General features: G+C 37.5%; 1 protein-coding gene across 7 annotated transcripts in view; it reads left to right on the top strand.

Annotated features, from left to right (window-relative positions):
• Window positions 1-22,004, top strand: part of VPS28 (VPS28 subunit of ESCRT-I) — a 34,084-nt gene extending 12,080 nt beyond the window's left edge. The window contains exons 6-9 of one of the 7 annotated variants that reach the window (XM_071419123.1): window positions 5,447-5,548; window positions 10,047-10,100; window positions 14,628-14,719; window positions 21,773-22,004. In XM_071419123.1, the coding sequence (XP_071275224.1) occupies window positions 5,447-5,548; window positions 10,047-10,100; window positions 14,628-14,719; window positions 21,773-21,890 (366 nt within the window). In that variant the 3' untranslated portion in view covers window positions 21,891-22,004. Of the gene's footprint in view, window positions 1-5,446; window positions 5,549-10,046; window positions 10,101-11,432; window positions 11,575-12,701; window positions 13,185-13,516; window positions 13,827-14,627; window positions 14,720-21,021; window positions 21,131-21,772 lie in introns of those variants that run through there. The other 6 variants (XM_071419124.1, XM_071419125.1, XM_071419127.1 and 3 more) reach the window with 6 other exon arrangements.
• The last annotated feature ends 2,441 nt before the right edge of the window (window positions 22,005-24,445 follow it).

The following is a 24,445-nucleotide window of genomic DNA, read 5'->3' as shown; positions in this document are numbered from 1 at the left end:
GCAAAATTTGGGCAAAATTTGTGTTTTTTTGAGGAAATTTGGAAAGCGGAGCGGAAAAAATTTGGGAATTTTGGGGTGGAATTTTGGGAATTTATTATTCTGGGATTGGGAATGTTGAGAATTTGGGGATTTTGGGCGAAATTTGGGTGAAATTCTGGGAATTTTTGGGTTTTTTTGGGGTCTTTGGATGCATTTTCTTGACTGAAGTTGAGAAACAGAAGAGAAAAAATTTGGGGTGAAATTGGGGAATTTTGGGGGGAATTTTGGGAATTTTTGGGTGGAATTTGGGAATTTGGGATTCTGGGATTGGGAATGTTGGGAATTTGGGGATTTTGGGTGAAAATTGGGCAAAATTTGGGCGAAATTTGGGCAAAATTTGTGATTTTTTTTGCGGAAAAATGAGAAGCGGAGCGGAAAAAATTTGGGAATTTTGGGTGGAATTTTGGGAATTTTGGGGGGAAATTGGGAATTTCAGATTCAGGGATTGGGAATTTGGGGATTTTGCGGATTTTGAGTGAAATTTTGGGGGATTTTGAGTAAAATTTGAGCGAAATTTGTGATTTTTTGGAGGGAATTTGAGAAGCGGAACGGAAAAAATTTGGAAATTTTGGGGATGGAATTTTCGGAATTTTGGGTGGAATTTTGGGAATTTGGGATTCTGGGATTGGAATTTCAGGAATTTGGGTGAAATTTGGGTGAAATTTTGGGGTTTTTGGATGCATTTTCTTGACTGAAGTTGAGAAACAGAGGAGAAAAAATTTGGGGGGAAATTTGGGAATTTTTGGGTGGAATTTGGGATTTTGGGAATTTGGGGATTTTGGGCGAAGATTGGGCAAAAATTGGGTGAAATTTGGACGAAATTTGAGATTTTTTGGAGGAGAATTGAGAAGCGGAGCGGAAAAAATTTGGGAATTTTGGGAATTTTGGATTCTGGGATTGGGAATTTTGGGGTGGAATTTTGGGAATTTGGGATTCTGGGATTGGGGATTTTGGGAATTTCAGGGATTTTTGGGTGAAAATTGGGCAAAATTTAGGCGAAAATTGTGATTTTTTTGAGGAGAATTGAGAAGCGGAGTGGAAAAAATTTGGGAATTTTGGGAATTTTTGGCTGAAATTTGGGATTCTGGGATTGGGAATTTGGGAATTTCAGGGATTTTGGGTGAAATTTTGGGGGATTTTGCGCGAAATTTGAGCGAAATTTGTGATTTTTTTGGAGGAAAATTGAGAAGCGGAGCGGAAAAAAATTGGGAATTTTGGGGTGGAATTTTCGGAATTTTGGGTGGAATTTTGGGAATTTGGGATTCTGGGATTGGAATTTCAGGGATTTGGGCGAAATTTGGGTGAAATTTTGGGGTTTTTGGATGCATTTTCTTGACTGAAGTTGAGAAACAGAGGAGAAAAAATTTGGGGTGAAATTGGGGAATTTTGGGGGGAATTTTGGGAATTTTTGGGTGGAAATTGGAAATTTGGGATTTTTGGGATTGGGAATTTTGGGAATTTTGGGAATTTTGGGATTCTGGGATTGGGAATTTTGGGAATTTGGGATTTTGAGTGAAATTTTGGAGGATTTTGGGCGAAATTTGGGCAAAATTTGAGATTTTTTTGAGGGAAATTGAGAAGCGGAGTGGAAAAAATTTGGGAATTTTGGGATGGAAATTTGGGAATTTTTGGGTGGAAATTGGGGAATGAGGATTCTGGGATTGGGAATTTTGGGAATTTGGGGGATTTTGGGTGAAATTTGGGTGAAAATCGGGCGAAAATCAAGCGAAATTTGAGATTTTTTTTGAGGGAAATTGAGAAGCGGAGCAGGAAAAATTTGGGAATTTTGGGATGGAAATTTGGGAATTTGGGATTCTGGGATTGGGAAATTTGGGAAATTTGGGAATTTTGGGTGAAATTTGGGCGAAAATTGGGTGAAAATCAGGCAAAAATTGGGCGAAAATTGAGCGAAATTTGTGATTTTTATGAGGAAAATTGAGAAGCGGAGCGGAAAAAATTTGGGAATTTTGGTGTGGAATTTTGGGAATTTTGGGATTCTGGGATTGAGATTTTTGGGAATTTGGGGGGTTTTGGGAGAAAATTGGGCAAAATTTGGCCAAAATTTGGACAAAATTTGGGCGAAATTTGTGATTTTTTTGAGGAGAATTGAGAAGCGCAGCGGAAAAAATTTGGGAATTTTGGGGTGGAAATTTGGGAATTTTGGGGTGGAAATTTGGGAATTTTGGGTGGAAATTGGGGATTTGGGATTCTGGGATTGGAATTTGGGGGATTTTGGGTGAAATTTGGGTGAAATTTGGGTGAAATTTTGGGGTTTTTGGATGCATTTTCTTGACTGAAGTTGAAAAGTGGAAGAGAAAAATTTGGTGGTGAAATTTGGGAATTTTGGGGGGAATTTTGGGAATTTTTGGGTGAAATTGGAAATTTGGGATTTTGGGATTGAGAATTTTGGGAATTTGGGGATTTTGGGCGAAAATTGGGCGAAATTTGGGTGAAATTTGGGTGAAAATTTGAGATTTTTTGGAGAGAATTGAGAAGCAGAGCGGAAAAAATTTGGGAATTTTGGGTGGAATTATTGGGAATTTTGGGTGGAAATTGGGGATTTGGGATTCTGGGATTGGGAATTTGGGAATTTTGGGAATTTGGGGGATTTTGGGTGAAATTTGGGTGAAATTTGGGCAAAATTTGGGTGAAATTTGGGCGAAATTTGTGATTTTTTTGCGGAAAAATGAGAAGCGGAGCGGAAAATATTTGGGAATTTTGGGGTGGAATTTTGGGAATTTGGGATTCTGGGATTGGGAATTTTGGGAATTTGGGGGATTTTGGGTGAAAATTGGGCGAAAATTTGGGTGAAATTTGGGCAAAATTTGTGATTTTTTTGAGGAAATTTGGAAAGCGGAGCGGAAAAAATTTGGGAATTTGGGGATGGAATTGGGGAATTTTGGGTGGAATTTTGGGAATTTTGGGATTCTGGGATTGGGAATTTTGGGGATTTTGGGAATTTTGACTGAAATTTTGGGGCATTTTGGGTGAAATTTGGGCAAAAATTGGGTGAAATTTGGGCGAAATTTGTGATTTTTTTGAGGAAAATTGAGAAGCGGAGCGGAAAAAAATTGGGAATTTTGGGGATGGAATTTTCGGAATTTTGGGTGGAATTTTGGGAATTTGGGATTGTGGGATTGGGAATTTGGGGATTTTGGGTGAAATTTGGGTGAAATTTGGGTGAAATTTTGGGGTTTTTGGATGCATTTTCTTGACTGAAGTTGAGAAGGGGAAGAGAAAAATTTGGGGTGAAATTGGGGAATTTTGGGTGGGAATTTTGGGAATTTTTGGCTGAAATTCGGGATTCTGGGATTGGGAATTTTGGGAATTTTGGGAATTTGGGATTCTGGGATTGGGAATTTGGGGGATTTGGGTAAAATTTGGGTGAAAATTGGGTGAAATTTGGGCAAAATTTGGGCAAAATTTGTGATTTTTTTGAGGGAAATTGAGACGCAGAGCAGAAAAAATTGGGAATTTTGGGTGGAATTTTGGGAATTTTTGGCTGAAATTGGAAATTTGGGATTTTGGGATTGAGAATTTTGGGAATTTGGGGATTTTGGGCGAAAATTGGGCGAAATTTGGGTGAAATTTGGGTGAAAATTTGAGATTTTTTGGAGAGAATTGAGAAGCAGAGCGGAAAAAATTTGGGAATTTTGGGTGGAATTATTGGGAATTTTGGGTGGAAATTGGGGATTTGGGATTCTGGGATTGGGAATTTGGGAATTTTGGGAATTTGGGGGATTTTGGGTGAAATTTGGGTGAAATTTGGGCAAAATTTGGACGAAATTTGGGCGAAATTTGTGATTTTTTGAGGAAAATTGAGAAGCGGAGCGGAAAAAATTTGGGAATTTTGGGGATGGAATTTTCGGAATTTTGGGTGGAATTTTGGGAATTTGGGATTGTGGGATTGGGAATTTGGGGATTTTGGGTGAAATTTGGGTGAAATTTTGGGGTTTTTGGATGCATTTTCTTGACTGAAGTTGAGAAGGGGAAGAGAAAAATTTGGGGGTGAAATTGGGGAATTTTGGGGATGGAATTTTGGGAATTTTTGGCTGAAATTCGGGATTCTGGGATTGGGAATTTTGGGAATTTTGGGAATTTGGGATTCTGGGATTGGGAATTTGGGGGATTTGGGTAAAATTTGGGTGAAAATTGGGTGAAATTTGGGCAAAATTTGGGCAAAATTTGTGATTTTTTTGGAGGAAAATTGAGAAGCGGAGCGGAAAAAATTTGGGAATTTGGGGTGGAATTTTGGGAATTTTTGGCTGAAATTTGGGATTCTGCGATTGGGGATTTTGGGTGAAATTTTGGGGGATTTTGGGTAAAATTTGGGCAAAATTTGGGTGAAATTTGAGCAAAATTTGTGATTTTTTTGGAGGAAAATTGAGAAGCGGAGCGGAAAAAATTTGGGAATTTTGGGGATGGAATTTTGGGGGGAAATTGGGAATTTCGGATTCAGGGATTGGGAATTTGGGGATTTGGGGAATTTTGAGTGAAATTTTGGGGGTTTTTGGGTGAAATTTGGGTGAATTTTGAGCGAAATTTGAGATTTTTTGGAGGAGAATTGAGAAGCGGAGCGGAAAAAATTTGGGAATTTGGGGATGGAATTGGGGAATTTTGGGTGGAATTTTGGGAATTTTGGGATTCTGGGATTGGGAATTTTGGGGATTTTGGGAATTTTGACTGAAATTTTGGGGCATTTTGGGTAAAATTTGGGCAAAAATTGGGTGAAATTTTGGTGAAATTTGTGATTTTTTTGAGGAAATATGAGAAGCGCAGCGGAAAAAATTTGGGAATTTTGGGTGGAAATTTGGGAATTTTTGGGTGGAATTTTGGAAATTTGGGATTCTGGGATTGGGAATTTGGGGGATTTGGGTAAAATTTGGGTAAAATTTGGGCAAAATTTGTGATTTTTTGCAGGGAAATTGAGAAGCGGAGCGGAAAAATTTTGGGAATTTTGGGGGGAATTTTGGGAATTTTGGGTGGAAATTGGGGATTTGGGATTCTGGGATTGGAATTTCAGGAATTTGGGTGAAATTTGGGTGAAATTTGGGTGAAATTTGGGTGAAATTTGGGTGAAATTTTGGGGTTTTTGGATGCATTTTCTTGACTGAAGTTGAGAAAGGGAAGAGAAAAATTTGGGGGTGAAATTGGGGAATTTTGGGGGGAATTTTGGGAATTTTTGGGTGGAATTTGGGAATTTGGGATTCTGGGATTGGGAATTTGGGGATTTTGCGGATTTTGAGTGAAATTTTGGGGGATTTTGGGTAAAATTTGAGCGAAATTTGAGCGAAATTTGTGATTTTTTGGAGGGAATTTGAGAAGCGGAACGGAAAAAATTGGAAATTTTGGGGATGGAATTTTGGGAATTTTTTGGGAATTTTTTGGGAATTTTTTGGGATTCCAGCTGGATTGTCCCCTGGCCATGGAGAGGATCCGTGAGGATCGCCCGATCACCATCAAGGACGACAAAGGGAACCTCAATCGCTGCATCGCCGACATCGTCTCTGTAAGCACCAAAAACGGGGAATTTCGGGAAAATTTGGGCAATTTTGGGCAATTTTGGGCAATTTTGGGGTGGTTGGAGGATTTGGGGGGGTTGGGGATTTTTTGGGGATTTTTTGGATTTTTTTTGGGTGATTTTTTGGGGATTTTTTTGGATTTTTGTGTGATTTTTGGGGGATTTTTTTTGGATTTTTTTCTGATTTTTTTGGTGATTTTTTTGGGGTTTTTTGAGGATTTTTGTGATTTTTTTTGTGATTTTTGGGGCATTTTTTGGGGCACGTGTTGGATTTTATTTGTGATTTTTTGAGGATTTTTCGGGGATTTTTTGTGATTTTTTTTGTGATTTTTGGGGGATTTTTTGAGGAATTTTGGGGATTTTTTGGATTTTTTTTTTGTGATTTTTTGGTGATTTTTTTGGGTTTTTTTGAGGATTTTTTGGATTTTTTGTGATTTTTTTTGTGATTTTTTGAGAATTTTTTGGATTTTTTTTGTGATTTTTTTATGATTTTTGGGGATTTTTTGGTGATTTTTTTGGGATTTCTTTGGGACCCTCAATCGCTGCATCGCCGACATCGTCTCTGTAAGCACCAAAAATGGGCAATTTCCGGAAAATTTGGGCAATTTTGGGCAATTTTGGGCAATTTTGGGGTGGTGGAATGAGCTGGGGAGTTTGGGGATTTTTGGGAATTTTTTGGATTTTTTTTGGGTGATTTTTTAGGGATTTTTTTTGGGTTTTTGTGTGATTTTTGGGGGATTTTTTTTGGATTTTTTTGTGATTTTTTTCTGATTTTTTGGTGATTTTTTTTGGGTTTTTTTGAGGATTTTTTGTGATTTTTTTGGTGATTTTTTGGAGGATTTTTGGGATTTTTGGGTGATTTTCTGGGGGGTTTTTTTTGAGGATTTTTGGGGATTTTTTTGTGATTTTTGGAGATTTTTTTGATTTTTTTGAGGATTTTTGAGGATTTTTTAAAAATTTTTGGTGATTTTTTGAGGATTTTTTTTTTATTTTTTTGTGATTTTTTGGATGATTTTTGGGGATTTTTTTGGTTTTTTCTTTTGAGGATTTTTGGAATTTTTTGTGATTTTTGGCGGATTTTTGTGATTTTTTTTGTGATTTTTTGGGGCACTTTTTGGATTTTATTTGTGATTTTTTTTGGATTTTTTTTGGATTTTTTTGTGATTTTTGGGGGATTTTTTTTGGATTTTTTGTGATTTTTTTGATGATTTTTGGTGATTTTTTTGGGGTTTTTTTGAGGATTTTTGTGATTTTTTTGGTGATTTTTGGGGCATTTTGTGATTTTTTTTGGTGATTTTTTGGGAATTTTTTGGGGCACTTTTTGGATTTTATTTGAGATTTTTTTGAGGATTTTCGGGGATTTTTTGTGATTTATTTTGGATTTTTGGGGGATTTTTTGGGGATTTTTTTGGATTTTATGAGGATTGTTTGGATTTTATTGAGGATTTTTTAAAATTTTTTTGTTGTTTTTTTAGAATTTTTTGTGATTTTTTTGAGGATTTTTGGGGATTTTTTGGGATTTTTTGGGGATTTTTTGGGGATTTTTTTTTTGGAATTTTTTTTGTGATTTTTTGAGGATTTTTGGGGATTTTTTAAAATTTTTTTTGTGATATTTTGGGGGATTTTTTGGATTTTTTTGGGAATTTTTGGGGGGATTTTTTGAGGATTTTGGGGGCATTTTTTGGATTTTTTTGTGATTTTTTGGTGATTTTTTGGTGATTTTTTGGGGATTTTTTGGGGGGATTTTTTAGGATTTTTTGGATTTTTTTTGTGATTTTTTGGGGATTTTTTTAGAATTTTTTGGGGTTTCTTTGAGGATTTTGGGGATTTTTTTGTGATTTTTTTGTGATTTTTTAATGATTTTTGGGGCATTTTTTGGGGCATTTTTTGGATTTTATTTGTGATTTTTTGAGGATTTTTTTGTGATTTTTTGGGGATTTTTTTGGATTTTTTTTGATTTTTTGTGATTTTTTTGGGGCTTTTGGGGGATTTTTTGTGATATTTTTGTGGTTTTTGTGGATTTTTTTGGGATTTTTTTGTGATTTTTTTGGGGGGATTTTTTGGGATTTTTTGAGGACTTTTAAATTTTTTTAGTGATTTTTTTGTGATTTTTTTGATTTTTTTTGGTGATTTTTTTGTGATTTTTGGAGATTTTTTTGATTTTTTTGGAGGATTTTTAAAATTTTTTTTTGGTGATTTTTTGAGGACTTTTTTTGGATTTTTTTTATTTTTTGGGGATTTTTTTGTGATTTTTTGGAAATATTTTTGATTTTTTTATTGATTTTTTTGAGAATTTTTGGGGATTTTTGGGAATTTTTTGTGGGGTTTTTTTTGGGTGTTTTATGGATTTTTGTGATTTTTTGAGGATTTTGGGGAATTTTTTGGAAATTTTTTTTGTCATTTTTTGGTGATTTTTGGGGAATTTTTTTGGAATTTTTTTGTGATTTTTTTGTGGTTTTTTGAGAATTTTTGGGGATTTTTTATTTTTTGGGATTTTTTTTGTGATTTTTTGGGGTTTCTTTGAGATTTTTGGGGATTTTTGGGGATTTTTTTGTGATTTTTTAATGATTTTTGGGGCATTTTTTGGGGCATTTTTTGGATTTATTTGTGATGTTTTGAGGATTTTTTTGTGATTTTTTGGGGATTTTCTGGATTTTTTTTGTGATTTTTTTGTGATTTTTTGAGGATTTTTTGGGGATTTTTTTTGTGATTTTTTTTGTGATTTTTTTGGTATTTTTTGGATTTTTTTGTGATTTTTTTTGGGGATTTTTTTGAGGATTTTTGAGGATTTTTTGGAAATTTTTTTGTGGTTTTTTTTGAGAATTTCTTTGGAATTGTTTTGGATTTTTGGGGGGAATTTTTTATTTCTGGGCTGTGTTTGTTGGTTTTGGTTTTTTTGGGTTTTTTTGGGGTGGTATTTTTGGGGAGATTTTTTATGATTTTTGGGAATTTTTGGGGGGATTTATTTTGATTTTTGGGGGATTTTTTGGGGAGATTTTTTGGGGATTTTTGGGATTTTTTGTGGGGTTTTTTTAGGTGTTTTTTGGACTTTTTGTGATTTTTTGAGGATTTTGGGGAATTTTTTGGAAATTTTTTTTGTCATTTTTTGGTGATTTTTGGGGAATTTTTTTGGAATTTTTTGTGATTTTTGTGATTTTTTTGGGGATTTTTTTTTAGGGATTTTTTGTGATTTTTTGGGGTTTCTTTGAGGATTTTTGGGGATTTTTTGTGATTTTTTAAAATTTTTTTATGATTTTTGGGGCATTTTTTGGGGCATTTTTTTGATTTTATTTGTGATTTTTTTTGAGGATTTTTTGTGATTTTTTGGGGGATTTTCTGGATTTTTTTGTGATTTTTTTGGTGATATTTTGAGGATTTTTGAGGATTTTTTGGGTTTTTTGTGATTTTTTGGGGATTTTTTGAGGATTTTTGGAGGATTTTTTAGGGATTTTTGGAGAAATTTTTTGAATTATTTGGGATTTTTTATGATTTTTGGGGAATTTTTTTAATTTTTGTGGGGTTTTTTTGTGATTTTTGGGGATTTTTTAGATTTTTTTGTGATTTTTTGAGGATTTGTGGGTATTTTTTGGATTTTTTGGGGATTTTTTTCTGACTTTTTGAGGATTTTTGGTGATTTTTTGGATTGTTTTGATGATTTTTGGAGGATTTTTGAGGATTTTTGTGGATTTTTTAAAATTTTTTTTGTGATTTTTTGGGCATATTTTGGATTTTATTTTTGATTTTTTGGTGGTTTTTTGAGGATTTTTGGGGATTTTAAATTTTTTTTGGTGATTTTTTTGAGGATTTTTGGGGATTTTTTTTGATTTTTTGAGATATTTTTGAGTTTTTTGGTGATTTTTCAAGGATTTTTTGGGGATTTTTTGGATTTTTTGTGGGGGTTTTTTTGGGTGTTTTTTGGATTTTATTTGTGAATTTTTTGAGGATTTTGGGGGATTTTTTGGGTTTTTTTGTGATTTTTGGGGGATTTTTTGGGGGATTTTTTGTGATTTTTTGGGGATGTTTGGATTTTATTTGTGATTTTTTTTTTTTTTGGAAATTTTTTTTTTGTGATTTTTTGAGGATTTTTGAGGATTTTTGGAAATTTTTTTGTGATTTTTTGAGAATTTCTTTGGAATTGTTTTGGATTTTTGGGGGGAATTTTTTATTTCTGGGCTGTGTTTGTTGATTTTGTTTTTTTGGTTTTTTTTGTATTTTTGGGAGATTATTGGAGACATTTTTGGGGATTTTTTTGGAATTTTTGGGGGGATTTATTTTGATTTTTTGGGCGATTTTTTGGGAATTTTTTAGGAATTTATTTTGATTTTTTGGGGGATTTTGGGAATTTTTTGGGGGATTTATTTTGATTTGTTTGAGGATTTTTGGGGGGATTTATTTTGATTTTTTGGGGATTTTTGGGGGGATTTCCTTTGATTTTTGTGGCCTTTGGGCTGGGGCTGATCCCAAATTTCTTTTGGAATTTTTTCAGCTTTTCATCACAGTCATGGACAAACTGCGCCTGGAGATCCGCGCCATGGACGAGGTGGGAACCACAACATTCCCAAAAATTCCCCAAAAATCCCCAAAAAATTCCCCAAAAATCCCTCAAATAATTCACCAAAAATTCCCCCAAAAAATCCCCCCAAAATTTCCCCTAAAATCGCCCAAAAATTCCTCTAAAATTTCCCAAAAATTCCAAAAAATCCCTCAAAAAAATCCCCAAAAATTCCCAAAAAATCCCTCAAAATTCCCTAAATATTCCCCAAAAATCCCCCAAAAAATCACTCAAAATTCCCACAAAAATCCCCCCAAAATTCCTCTAAAATTTCCCAAAAATTCCAAAAAATCCCTCAAAAAAATCCCCAAAAATCCCACAAAAAATCCCCCAAAAAATCCCCCCCCAAATTCCCTCAAAATTCCCAAAAAATCGCCAAAAAAACCCGGCAAAATTTCCCCAAAATTCCCTAAATATTCCCCTAAAATTCCCCAAAAAATCCCCCAAACTTCCCCCCAAAAATTCCCCAAAATACCCGAAAAAATCTGCCAAAATTCCCCAAAAAAATTCCTCAAAATTCCCCCAAAAATTCCCTAAAATTCCCCAAAAAATCCCCCAAAATTCCCCCAAAATTCCCCTAAAATTCCCAAAAAAATCCCCAAAATTCCTAAAAAAACCCCCTCAAGTTCCAAAAATTTCCCCAAATTTCCCCAAAAATTCCCAAAATTTTTCAAAAATTCCCTAAAAAATTCCCAAAAAATCCCCCCTAAAAAATCCCCCACAAAAAAATCCCACAAAAAATTCCCCAAAAATTCCCCCAAAATTCCCAAAAAATCGCCAAAAAAATCTGGCAAAATTTCCCAAAAATTCCCAAAATAATCCCCTAAAACCCCCAAAAATCCCCCAAAATTCCCCCAGAATTCCCCAAAAAAATTCCTCAAAATTCCCCCAAAAATCCCCTAAAATTCCCCAAAAAATCCCTAAAAATTCCCTAAAAAATTCCTCAAAAATTCAAAAAAATTCCTTAAAAAAATCCTCAAAAATTCCTGAAAAAATCCCACAAAATTCAAAAAAATCCTCCAAAATTTCCCAAAAAATCCCCCCAAAAATCCTCCAAAATTCCCCTAAAAATTCCTCAAAATTAGCAAAAAAATCCCCCAAAATTCCCCCCAAAATTCCCTTAAAAAATCCCCAACAATCCTCAAAAAATCCCTCAAAATTTGCCCAAAAATCCCTAAAATTCCTCAAAAAAATCCCCAAAAATCCCCAAAAAAGCCCCAAAACCCCACTAAAATTGCACCAAAAATTCCCCAAAAATTCCCAAAAAATCCCCAAATGCCCAAATTTGCCCAAAATTCCCCAAATTTTTGGCAATTCCAGATGCAGCCGGACCTGCGGGAGCTGCTGGAGACGATGACCAGGATGAGCTCCCTGCCAGTGCCCAAAAAATCCCCCAAAAATCCCTAAAAATTCCCTAAAAATTTTGCAAAAAAATCCCAAAAATTCCCAAAAAAAATCCCTAAAAAATCCCACAAAATTCCCCAAAAAAATCCCTCTAAAAATCCCCAAACTTCCCCTAAAAATTGCCCCAAAATTTCCCCAAAAAAATCACTCAAAATTCCCTAAAAAATTCCCCAAACAAATCTCTAAAAATTCCTCAAAATTCCCCAAAAAATCCCTAAAAATTCGCAAAAAAATCCCCAAAAATTCCAAAAATTCCCCAAAAAATCCCACAAAATTCCCTAAAAAATCCCACAAAATTCCCCAAAAATTCCCCAAACAAATCTCTAAAAATTCCTCAAAATTCCCCAAAAATATCCCTAAAAATTCGCAAAAAAAATCCCCAAAATGCCCCAAAATTCACAAAAAAATCCCCAAAATTCCACAAAAAATCCCCTAAAAATTCCCAAAAAAATCCCCAAAAATCCCCCAAAAAGCCCCAAAACCCCTCTAAAATTGCCCCAAAATTGCCCCAAAAAATCCCTAAAAATTCCCCAAAAAAATCCCCAAAATTCCCCAAACAATCCTCAAAATTCCCCCCAAAAATTCCTCAAAAATACAAAAAAAATCCCAAAATTTCCTGAAAAAATTCCCCAAAAAGTACCAAAAATTCCCCAAAAAATCCCCAAAATTCCTAAAAAATTCTCCAAAAAATTCCCAAAAAATCCCTAAAAATTCCCTAAAAAAATCCCCAAAATTCCTCAAAATTTGCAAAAAAATCCCCAAAATTCTCCCCAAAAAATCCACAAAAATTCTTGAAAAAATCCCCAAAAATTCTAAAAAGTTCCCCAAATTTCCCCCAAAATTTCCCGAAAAATTCCCAAAAAAACCCCAAAATTCCCTTAAAAAATCCCCCAAAAAATCCCCAGAATTCCTCAACATTCCCCCAAAAATCCCCAAAAATTTCCCAAAAAAATCCCCAAAATTCCTCAAAAATTCCCAAAAAGTCCTCCAAAAAATCCTCAAAAAATCCCCAAAAAGTCTCAAAAATCCCTCTAAAAATCCTCAAAAAAGCCCCAAATCCCCCCTAAAATTACCCCAAAATTCCCCAAAAATTCCCCAAAAAATTCCCAAAAATTCCCAAAAATCCTAAATTTCCCAAAATTGCCCAAATTTGCCCAAAATTGTGGAAATTTCTGGAATTTCCAGATGCAGCCGGACCTGCGGGAGCTGATGGAGACGATGACCAGGATGAGCTCCCTGCCAGTGCCCAAAAAATCCCCCAAAAATCCCCTAAAAATTCCCTAAAAATCCTCAAAATTTGCCTAAAAAATCACCTAAAATTCCTCAAAAAATTCCTCAAAAATTCCTGAAAAAAATCCCCAAAATTCCTAAAAAATTCCCCAAAATTCCCCAAAAAATCCCCAAAAATTCTCCATAATTTGCCTAAAAATTCCCCAAAAATTCCCTAAAAAATCCCCAAAAAATCCCCCCAAAATTCCTCAAAAATTCCCTAAAAATTCCCAGAAAATCTCCTAAAATTCCAAAAATTCCTCAAAAAATCCCACAGAATTCCCCAAAAATCCCCAAAAAATCCTTAAAAATTCTCCAATATTACCCAAAAAATCCCCAAAATTCCCCAAAAAATCCCCTAAAAAAATCCCCAAAATTCCTTTAAAAAATCGCCAAAATCCCCCAAAAATCCCCCAAAAAATCCCTAAAAATTCAAAAAAAAATCCCCAAAAATTCCAAAAAATTCCCCAAAATTTGCAAAAAAATCCCCAAAAAATCCCCAAAAAATCCCACAAAATTCCACAAAATTCCCCCAAAAATTCCCAAAAAATTCTCCAAAAATCCCCAAAAAGTCTCAAAAATCCCTCTAAAAATCCTCAAAAAAGCCCCAAATCCCCCCTAAAATTACCCAAAAATTCCCCAAAAATTCCCCAAAAAATTCCCAAAAATCCTAAATTTGCCCAAAATTGCCCAAATTTGCCCAAAATTCCCCAAATTTCTGGAATTTGCAGATCCAGCCGGAGCTGCAGGAGCTGCTGGAGACGATGACCAGGATGAGCTCCCTGCCAGTGCCCAAAAAATCCCCTAAAAATCCCCTAAAAATTCTCCAAAAAATCCTCAAAAAAATCCCCAAAATTCCCTAAAAAATCTGCAAAAATTCCCTAAAAAAATTCCCCCAAAATTCCCAAAAAATTCCCCAAAAAATTTCCCAAAAAAATCCCAAAAAATCCTTAAAACCTTCCTAAAACCCCTCAAAATCCCCCCAAAAATCCCTAAAAATTCTCAGAAAAATCCCCAAAAATCCCCAAACCCCCCCCAAAATTTCCCCAAAAATTCCCAAAAATCCTAAAATTTCCCAAAATTGCCCAAAATTCCCCAAAATTGCTGAAATTTCTGGAATTTCCAGATCCAGCTGGACCTGCGGGAGCTGATGGAGACGATGACTCTGCCAAATCCCCCAAAAATCCCCTAAAAATTCCCCAAAAAATCCCCCAAAAATCCCTAAAAATTCCCTAAAAAATTTGCAGAAAAATCCCAAAAATTCCCCAAAAAATTCCTCAAAATTTGCAAAAAAATCCCAAAAAAATCCCCAAAAAATCCTCAAAAATTCCCTAAAAAAATCCTCAAAATTTGCAAAAAAAGTCCCCAAAATTCACAAAAAAATCCCCAAAATTCCGCAAAAAATCCCCAAAATTCCTCAAAAAAAATCCCTCAAAATTGCCCCAAAAATCCCCCAAAATTGCCCAAAAAATCCCTAAATAATTCCCTAAAAAATCCCCAAAATTCCTTAAAAAAATCGCCAAAATCCCCCAAAAATCCCCCAAAAAATCCCTAAAAATTCAAAAAAAAAAAATCCCCAAAAATTCCCCAAATTTCCCCCCAAAATTCCCTAAAAATTCCCTAAAAATCCCCAAAAAATTCCCTTAAAAAATCCCCAAAAATCCTCAAAAAATCCGCCAAAATTCACAAAAAAAACCCTAAAAATCCCCAGAAATCCCTCAAAAAATCCCCAAAAAAGCCCCAAACCCCTCCCAAAATTTCCCCAAAAATTCCCAAAAATCCCAAATTTGCCCAAAATTCCCCAAATTTACCCAAAATTCCCGAATTTTTTGTCATTTCCAGATCCAGCCGGACCTGCGGGAGCTGATGGAGACGATGACCAGGATGAGCTCCCTGCCCCCCGACTTCGAGGGACGCCAAAAAGTGAATTTGTGGTGAGGAACCCAAAAAAACCCAAATTTCCCCAAATTTTGGGATTTTGGGGCCATTTGAGGGGATTTGGGGATTTTTGGGAGGAATTTGGGGATTTTTGGGGGGGTTTTTTTACAATTTTTGTTGATTTTTGGGGATTTTTAACAGGATTTTTAGGGATTTTTTAGGGAATTTTGGGGGGATTTTGGGGGATTTTTTGGGGAATTTTGGGGGATATTTTGGGGAATTTTGGGGGATTTTTTGGGAAATTTTGGGGAATTTTTGGGAAATTTTTTTAGGAATTTTGGCAGATTTTTTGGGAATTTTGTGGGGTTTTTGTGGAATTTTGGGGATTTTTTGGGGGGATTTTTTGGGAATTTTTTTTGCAAATTTTGGGGGATTTTTTTGGGGAATTTTGGGGGATTTTTAGGGGAATTTTTTAGGGAATTTGGGGGATGTTTTAGGGAATTTAGAGAGATTTTTTACGGAATTTTGAGGGATTTTTTACAGATTTTTTTTTGGGAATTTGAGGGATTTTTTTAGGAATTTTGGAGGATTTTTTTTGGAATTCGGGGGGATTTTTTTGGGGAATTTTGAGGGATTTTTTTGGGAATTTTGGGGATTTTTTGGGGAATTTTGGAGAGATTTTGGGATTTTTTGGGGGGGATTTTTGGGGGAATTTTGGGAATTTTTTGGGGAATTTCTTTGGAATTTTGAGGGATTTTAAAGGACATTTGGGAAATTTTTTAGGGAATTTTGGGGGTTTTTGTGGAATTTTGGGGATTTTTTGGGATTTTTTTGGGAATTTTGTGGGACTTTTTGGTGGGATATTTTGGGGATTTTTGAGGGATTTTTGGGAATTTTTTGGATGGATTTTCTTTAATTCTGAGGATTTTTTTTAGGGAATTTTGAGGAATATTTGGGGATTTTGGGAGGGGGGTTTGCAAATTTTGAGGTATTTTTTTAGGGAATTTTGAGGGATTTTTTAGGGAATTTGGGGGGATTTTTTGGGGTATTTTGGGGAATTTTTTTGGGAATTTTGGAGGATTTTTTGGGGGAATTTGGGGGTTGTCATGGTTTGACACTGACACAATTTCCAGTGTCCCCAATACCCTCTCCCTGGTTTCTGCTGTGAGATGCGACCAGGAACAAGCAAAGCAAAGCTCCCACTTAGGAAAAAAGAAAAAATTTATTAACAAAACCACAAGGGAAAGGGAGAGGAGAAAAAAAAACACACAAGGAAAATGAAAACCCCACAAATCCATCTCCTCCTCCTCCCCACCAAATTCCCAATACAATAAATCCCTCATGGCTTCCCCGGGGCCTACTGGGCCTCATGGCTTCCCCAGGGCCTACTGGGCCCCATGGCTTCCCCTGGGCCTACTGGGCCTCATGGCTTCTTCCCCTGGGCCTACTGGGCCCCATGGCTTCCCCTGGGCCTCATGGCTTCTTCCCCTGGGCCTACTGGGCCTCATGGCTTCCGCTGGGCCTATTGGGCCCCATGGCTTCCCCTGGGCCTACTGGGCCTCATGGCTTCTTCCCCTGGGCCTACCTCACCCGGCCCCATGGCTTCTTCCCCTGGGCCTACCTCACCGGACCCCATGGCTTCCCCTGGGCCTACCTCATGCGGCCCCATGGCTTCTCCTGGGCCTACTGGGACTCATGGCTTCCCCTGGGCCTACTGGGCCCCATGGCTTCCCCTGGGCCTACCTCACCCAGCCCCATGGCTTCTTCCCCTGGGCCTACCTCACCAGGCCCCATGGATTCCCCTGGGCCTACTGGGCCTCATGGCTTCCCCTGGGCCTACCTCACCCAGCCCCATGGCTTCTTCCCCTGGGCCTACCTCACCAGGCCCCATGACTTCCTCTGGGCCTACTGGGCCTCATGGCTTCCCCTGGACCTACTGGGATTCATGGCTTCCCCTGGGCCTACCTCACCCGGCCCCATGGCTTCTTCCCCTGGGCCTACTGGGCCCCATGGCTTCTTCCCCTGGGCCTACCTCACCCGGCCCCATGGCTTCCCCTGGGCCTACCTCACCCGGCCCCATGGCTTCCCCTGGGCCTACCTCACCCAACCCCATGGCTTCCCCTGGGCCTACCTCACCTGGCCCCATGGCTTCCCCTGGGCCTACCTCACCCGGCCCCATGGCTTCCCCTGGGCCTACCTCACTGGGCCTCACGGCTTCCCCTGGGCCTACCTCACCCGACCCCATGGCTTCCTTTGGGCCTACCTCACCAGGCCTCATGGCTTCCCCGGGGCCTACTGGGCCTCAATGGCTTCCCCTGGGCCTACTGGGCCTCATGGCTTCCCCTGGGCCGACCTCACTGGGCCCCATGGCTTTCCCTGGGCCTACCTCATCAGGCCCGATGGCTTCTTAACCTGGGCCTACCTCACCCAGCCCCATGATTTCTCCTGGGCCTACTGGGCCTCATGGCTCCACCTGGGCCTACCTCACCAGGCCCCATGGCTTCCCCTGGGCCTACCTCACAAGGCCTCATGGCTTCCCCTTGGAATTTTTTTGGAGAATTTTGAGGGAAAATTTTTGGGGAATTTGGGGAATTTTTTGGGTGGAATTGTGGGAAGATTTTGGAGAATTTTTTTGGGATTTTTTAAAAAAAATTTTCAAATTTTTCATGGTATATTAAGTATGTTTCCAGGATTTTTTAGGGGATTTTTGAGGAAATTTTGGGGGTTTTTTTGTGAATTTTGAGGCATTTTTTGAGGAATTTTCTGGGAATTTTTCAGAATTTTCAGTAAATGTTTCATAATTTTTGTTCAAGAATATTGGTAAAATTTGGGAAATTTTTTTTTTTTCAATTTTTTCTGCAATTTTCTGGAAAATTTTGGGAAGATTTTCGGGAATTGTTTTGTTAATTGCCTGAAATTTGGGGGGATTTATTTGGGGAATTTTTGGGGATTTTTTTTGGAATTTCGAGGGATTTTTTGGGGAATTTTGGGGATTTTTTAGGGAATTTGGGGGGATTTTTTTTTTTGGAATTTTGAGGGATTTTTACGGCATTTTGGGTGGATTTTTTTTTGAATTTTTGGGGGATTTTTTTGGGAATCTTGGGGATTTTTTTGGGAATTTGGGGGATTGTTTAGGAATTTTGGGGTTTTTTTTTGGGAATTTTGGGGAGATTTTTTAGGGAATTTTGAGGGATTTTTTAGGGCATTTTGGGGGGATTTGAGGGATTTTTGGGGGAGTTTTTAGGGAACTTTGGGGGATTTTTTAGGGAATTTTGGGGGAATTTTGAGTGATTTTTAAGGGAATTTTGGGGGAGTTTTGGGGGAATTTTTGGGGAATTTTGGGGCATTTTTTTGGGATTTTGGGGGATTTTTTTGGGGAATTTGGGGGGATTTTTGGGGGAATTTTTGGGATTATTTTGGGAACTTTGGGGCTTTTTTTTAGGAATTTTGAGGGATTTTTTGTGGAATTTTGTGGGATTTTTTGTGGATTTTGAGGGATTTTTTAGGCAATTTTAGAGGGATTTTTTGGGGCATTTTGTGGGATTTTTGGGGGAACTTTTTGGGGATTTTGGGGGATTTTTTAGCGAATTCTAGGGAATTTTTGGGGGATTTTGGGAGATTTTTTTGGGGAATTTTGGGGATTTTTTGGGGAATTTTTTGGGAATTTTTGTCGATTTTTTAGGGAATTCCGGGGGATTTTTTGGAGGCATTTTTAGGGAATTTTGAGAGATTTTTTGGGGAATTTTTGGGGATTTTTTTGTGGATTTTGAGGGATTTTCTAGGCAATTTTAGGGGGATCTTTTTGGGATTTTGTTCAATTTTTTTGGAATTTTGGGGGATTTTTTAGGGAACTCGGGGGATTTTTTGGGGGAATTTTTGGGGGATTTTTTAAGGAATTTTGAGGGATTTTTTGTGGAATTTTGGGGGGAATTTTGGGGGGAATTTCAGGCAATTTTTTGGGAATTTTGAGGGATTTTCTTAGGGAATGTTGAGAGATTTTTGGGGGAATTTTTGGGAACTTTTTAGGGAATTTGGAGGGATTTTTTGGGGATTTTTTTTGGGAATTTTGGGGGATTTTTAGGGAACTTGGGGGATTTTTTGGAGGAAGTTTTGGGGAATTTTGGAGCATTTTTGGGGGAATTTTGGGGGGAATTTTGGGGATTTTTTGGGAATTTTAGGGGGATTTTTTGGGGGGAATTTCAGGCGATTTTTTGGGATTTTTGGGGGGATTTTTTTTGGAATTTTGGGGGAATTTTGAGTGATTTTTAAGGGAATTTTGGGGGGAATTTTTTTTGAATTTTGGGGGCATTTTTGTGGGATTTTTTGGGGGATTTTTTTGGGAATTTTGGGTGGATTTTCTTGGGGGATTTTGGGGCATTTTTTGGGGGAATTTTGAGGGGTTTTTTTTGGAATTTTAGGCGTTGTTTTAGGGAATTTTTGGTGATTTTTTAAAGGAATTTTGAGGGATTTTTTAGGGAATTTTGGGAGAATTTTTTGTGGAATTTTGAGGGATTTTTTGGGGGATATTTGGTGAATTCTGGATCCAATCTGGGGCCTTTCCTGGGCTGTTTGGGAGTGAAATTCTGGGAATTTGGGGGATTTTTTAGGGAATTCTGGGAGATTTTTTTGTGGAATTTTGGGGGATTTTTGAGGGAATTTTGGGGGAATTTTGAGTGATTTTTAAGGGAATTTTTGGGGGGATTTTTGGGGAATTTTGGGGGATTTTTTGGGGGATTTTTGTGGGGAATTTGGGGGGATTTTTAGGGGATTTTTTTGGGATTTTTAGGGAATTTTAAGGAATTTTTGGGATTTTTTGGGAACTTTGGGGCTTTTTTTTTTGGAATTTTGAGGGATTTTTTAGCAGTTTTGTGGGGAATTTTGGGGCTCTTTTTGGGGTATTTTGACAGATTTTTTAGGGAATTTTGAGGGATTTTTTAGGGCATTTTTGGGGGATTTTTGGGGGGATTTTGAGGGGATTCTTTTGGGAATTTTGAGGGAATTTTAGGGCATTTTTTGCGGAATTTTGGGGCAATTTTAGGGGATTTTTAAGGGATTTTTTTGGGGAATTTTGGGAGAATTTTTTGTGGAATTTTGAGGGATTTTTTGGGAATTTTTTTTGGAATATTTGGTGAATTCTGGGTCCAATCTGGGGCCTTTCCTGGGCTGTTTGGGAGTGAAATTCTGGGAATTTTGAGTGATTTTTAAGGGAATTTTTGGGGAATTTTGGGGGATTTTTAGGGGATTTTTTTGGATTTTCAGGGAATTTTGGGGGATTTTTGGGGGGATTTTTTGAGGTATTTTCTGGGGAATTTTTTGGGAATTTTGAGTGTTGTTTTTTTTTTAATTTTAGGCGTTTTTTGAGGGAATTTTTTGGGGATTTTTTAGGGAATTTTGGGAGATTTTTTTTTGGAATTGTGAGGGATTTTTTGGGGAATTTTGGTGTTGGTTTGGGGAATTTTTTGGGAATTTTTGTCGATTTTTTAGGGAATTTCGGGGGATTTTTTTGGGGGCATTTTTAGGGAATTTTGAGAGATTTTTTGGGGAATTTTTGGGGATTTTTTTGTGGATTTTGAGGGATTTTCTAGGCATTTTTAGGGGGATCTTTTTGGGATTTTGTTCAATTTCTTTTTGGAATTTTGGGGGATTTTTTAGGGAACTCGGGGGATTTTTTGGGGGAATTTTTGGGGGATTTTTTAAGGAATTTTGAGGGATTTTTTAGGGAATTTTGGGGGAATTTTTTGGGGAATTTTGGGGGGAATTTTGGGGGGAATTTCTAGGCGATTTTTGGGAATTTTGAGGGATTTTCTTAGGGAATTTTGAGAGATTTTTTTGGGGGATTTTTTGCGAATTTTTTAGGGAATTTGGAGGGATATTTTGGGGATTTTTTTTGGGAATTTTGGGGGATTTTTAGGGAACTTGGGGGATTTTTTGGAGGAAGTTTTGGGGAATTTTGGAGCATTTTTGGGAGAATTTTGAGGGATTTTTTTGGGAATTTTGGGGGGATTTTTTGGGGGGAATTTCAGGCGATTTTTTTTTGGATTTTGGGGGGATTTTTTGGGGAATTTTGGGGGATTTTTTTTTTTAATTTTGAGGGATTTTTAGGGAATTTTGGGGATTTTCAGGGATTTTTGGGGGGATTTTGGGGGATTTTTTGGGGAATTTTGAGGGAATTTTGAGGGAATTTTAGGGCATTTTTTGCGGAATTTTGGGGCAATTTTAGGGGATTTTAAAGGGATTTTTTGGGGGAATTTTGGGAGAATTTTTTGTGGAATTTTGGTGGATTTTTGGGAATTTTTTTTGGAATATTTGGTGCATTCTGGGTCCAATTTGGGTCCTTTCCAGGGCTGTCCCTGCTCAGGCTGCAGACGCTGAGCAGGAGGAGTTTGGGAGTGAAATCCTGGGAATTTTGGGGGATTTTTGGGGGAATTTTGGGGATTTTTTGGGAATTTTGAGGGATTTTTTGGGAATTTTTAGTTATTTTTGGGGGATTTTTTGGGAGGGATTTTTGGGGAATTTTGGGGGGATTTTTTTGGGGGGGTTTTGGGAATTTTTTTGGGATTTTCTTAGAGAATTTTGGGGTGATTTTTTGGGGAACTTTTTTGGAGTTTTTAGGGAATTTTGGGGGATTTTTTTTGGGAATTCTAGGGAATTTTTGGGGGATTTTGGGAGATTTTTTGGGGAATTTTTGGGGATTTTTTTGGGATTTTTGAGGGATTTTCTTAGGGAATTTTGAGAGATTTTTTTGGGGAATTTTTGCGAATTTTTTAGGGAATTTGGAGGGATTTTTTTGGGGAACTTTGGGGGGATTTTTTTTGGGATTTTTTAGGGATTTTTGGGGGGAATTTTGGGGCATTTTTTGGGGAATTTTGGGGCATTTTTTGGGGGAATTTTGGGGGATTTTGAGATATTTTTGGGGGAATTTTGAGGGGGTTATTTTGGAATTTTAGGCGTTGTTTTAGGGAATTTTTGGCGATTTTTAAAGGAATTTTGAGAGATTTTTTAGGGAATTTTGGGGGGATTTTTTTGTGGAATTTTGGTGGATTTTTTGGGAATTTTTTTTGGAATATTTGGTGCATTCTGGGTCCAATCTGGGTCCTTTCCCTGCTCAGGCTGCAGACGCTCAGCGCGATGTCGGCCTCGGACGAGTTGGACGATTCCCAGGTGCGCCAGATGCTCTTCGACCTCGAGTCCGCCTACAACGCCTTCAATCGCTTCCTGCACTCCTGAGGGCAGCAAAATCCAGTCCAGACCAGTTCAAACCAGTTCAGACCAGTTCAGACCAGTTCAGACTGGAGCCAGGAGAAGTTTGGAATAAATTGGATGAGAAAAATCCACAAAATTTGTGAAAATTTCCTTTATTTTCTCATTAATATTGGATTAAACTGGGAGCCAATCCCAGTTCAAACCAGTTCAAACCAGTCCAGACCAGTTCAGACCAGTTCAAACTGGAGCCAGCAGAAGTTTGGAATAAATTGGTGGAGAAAAATCCCAAAAATTCGTGAAAATTTCCTTTATTTTCTTGCTGTTTCTTGGAGCCATTCCCAGTTCAAACCAGTTCAAACCAGTTCAGACCAGTCCAGACCAGTTCAGACCAGTTCAAACTGGAGCCTCCAGAAATTTGGAATAAATTGGATGAGAAAATTCCCAAAAATCTTCAAAATTTGTGAAAATTTCCTTTATTTTCTCAATGTTTCTTGGCGTGATTCCCAGTCCAAACCAGTTCAGACCAGTTCAAACCAGTTCAGACCAGCTCAGACCAGTTCAGACCAGTTCAAACTGGAGCCAGCAGAAGTTTGGAATAAATTGGATGAGAAAATTCCCAAAATTCTTCAAAAATTCGTGAAAATTTCCTTTATTTTCTCAATGTTTCTTGGTGTGATTCCCAGTCCAGACCAGTTCAGACCAGTTCAGACCAGTTCAGACCAGTTCAAACTGGAGCCAGCAGAAGTTTGGAATAAATTGGAGGAGAAAAATCCCAAAAATTTGTGAAAATTTCCTTTATTTTCTCAATGTTTCTTGGCGTGATTCCCAGTTCAGACCAGTTCAGACCAGTTCAGACCAGTTCAAACTGGAGCCAGCAGAAGTTTGGAATAAATGGGAGGAGAAAAATCCCAAAAATTCGTGAAAAATTCCTTTATTTTCTCAATGTTTCTTGGTGTGATTTCCAGTTTAGAACAGTAAAACCAGTCCAGACCAGTTCAAACCAGTCCAGACCAGTTCAGACCAGTTCAAACTGGAGCCAGCAGAAGTTTGGAATAAATTGGAGGAGAAAAATCCCAAAAATTCGTGAAAATTTCCTTTATTTTCTTGCTGTTACTGCATTAAACTGGGAGCCAATCCCAGTTCAAACCAGTTCAGACCAGTCCAAACCAGTTCAGACCAGTCCAAACTGGAGCCAGCAGAAGTTTGGAATAAATTGGTGGAGAAAAATCCCAAAAATTCGTGAAAATTTCCTTTATTTTCTCAATGTTTCTTGGTGTGATTTCCAGTTTAGAGCAGTAAAACCAGTTCAGACCAGTTCAAACCAGTTCAGACTGGGGCCAGCAGAAGTTTGGAATAAATTGGTGGAGAAAAATCCCAAAAAATTCCTGAAAATTTCCTTTATTTTCTCAATGTTTCTTGGTGTGATTCCCAGTCCAAACCAGTCCAAACCAGTCCAGACCAGTTCAAACCAGTCCAGACCAGTCCAGACCAGTCCAGACCAGTTCAGACCAGTTCAAACTGGAGCCAGCAGAAGTTTGGAATTAAATGGGAGGAGAAAATTCCCAAAAATCTTCAAAATTTGTGAAAAATTCCTTTATTTTCTCATTGATATTGGATTAAACTGGGAGCCATTCCCAGTCCAGACCAGTTCAGACCAGTTCAGACTGGAGCCAGCAGAAGTTTGGAATAAATTGGATGAGAAAATCCCAAAAATCTTCAAAAATTCGTGAAAATTCCTTTATTTTCTCATTGATGTTGGGTTAAACTGGAGCCATTCCCAGTTCAGACCAGTCCAAACCAGTTCAGACCAGTTCAGACCAGTCCAGACCAGTTCAGACCAGTTCAGACCAGTCCAGACCAGTTCAAACTGGAGCCTCCAGAAGTTTGGAATAAATGGGAGGAGAAAAATCCCAAAAATCTTCAAAAATTCATGAAAATTTCCTTGATTTTCTCAATGTTTCTTGATGTGATTCCCAGTTCAAACCAGTTCAAACCAGTCCAAACTGGAGCCAGCAGAAGTTTGGAATAAATTGGATGAGAAAATCCCAAAAAATTCGTGAAAAATTCCTTTATTTTCTCAATGATGTTGGATTAAACTGGGAGCCATTCCCAGTCCAAACCAGTCCAAACCAGTTCAGACCAGTCCAAACCAGTTCAAACCAGTTCAGACCAGTCCAAACTGGAGCCAGCAGAAGTTTGGGATAAATGGGATGAGAAAATTCCCAAAAATCTTCAAAATTTGTGAAAATTTCCTTTATTTTGTCAATGTTTCTTGGTGTCATTCCCAGTTCAAACCAGTCCAGACCAGTTCAGACCAGTCCAGACCAGTCCAGACCAGTTCAGACCAGTTCAAACTGGAGCCAGCAGAAGTTTGGAATAAATGGGAGGAGAAAAATCCCAAAAATCTCCAAAATCCATGAAAAATTCCTTTATTTTCTCATTGATATTGGATTAAACTGGGAGCCATTCCCAGTTCAGACCAGTCCAGACCAGTTCAGACCAGTTCAAACCAGTTCAGACCAGTCCAAACTGGAACCAGAAGAAGTTTGGAATAAATTGGATGAGAAAATTCCCAAAAA

The sequence above is a fragment of the Agelaius tricolor genome, unplaced genomic scaffold (genome assembly GCF_023055355.1).
Source record: "Agelaius tricolor isolate 1412-34295 unplaced genomic scaffold, bAgeTri1.0.p SCAF_100, whole genome shotgun sequence".
In the NCBI taxonomy this organism is placed as follows: Eukaryota; Metazoa; Chordata; class Aves; order Passeriformes; family Icteridae; genus Agelaius; species Agelaius tricolor.
The sequence above is the reverse complement of the archived record's forward strand: the minus strand, read 5'-3'. Positions and strand labels throughout refer to the sequence as shown.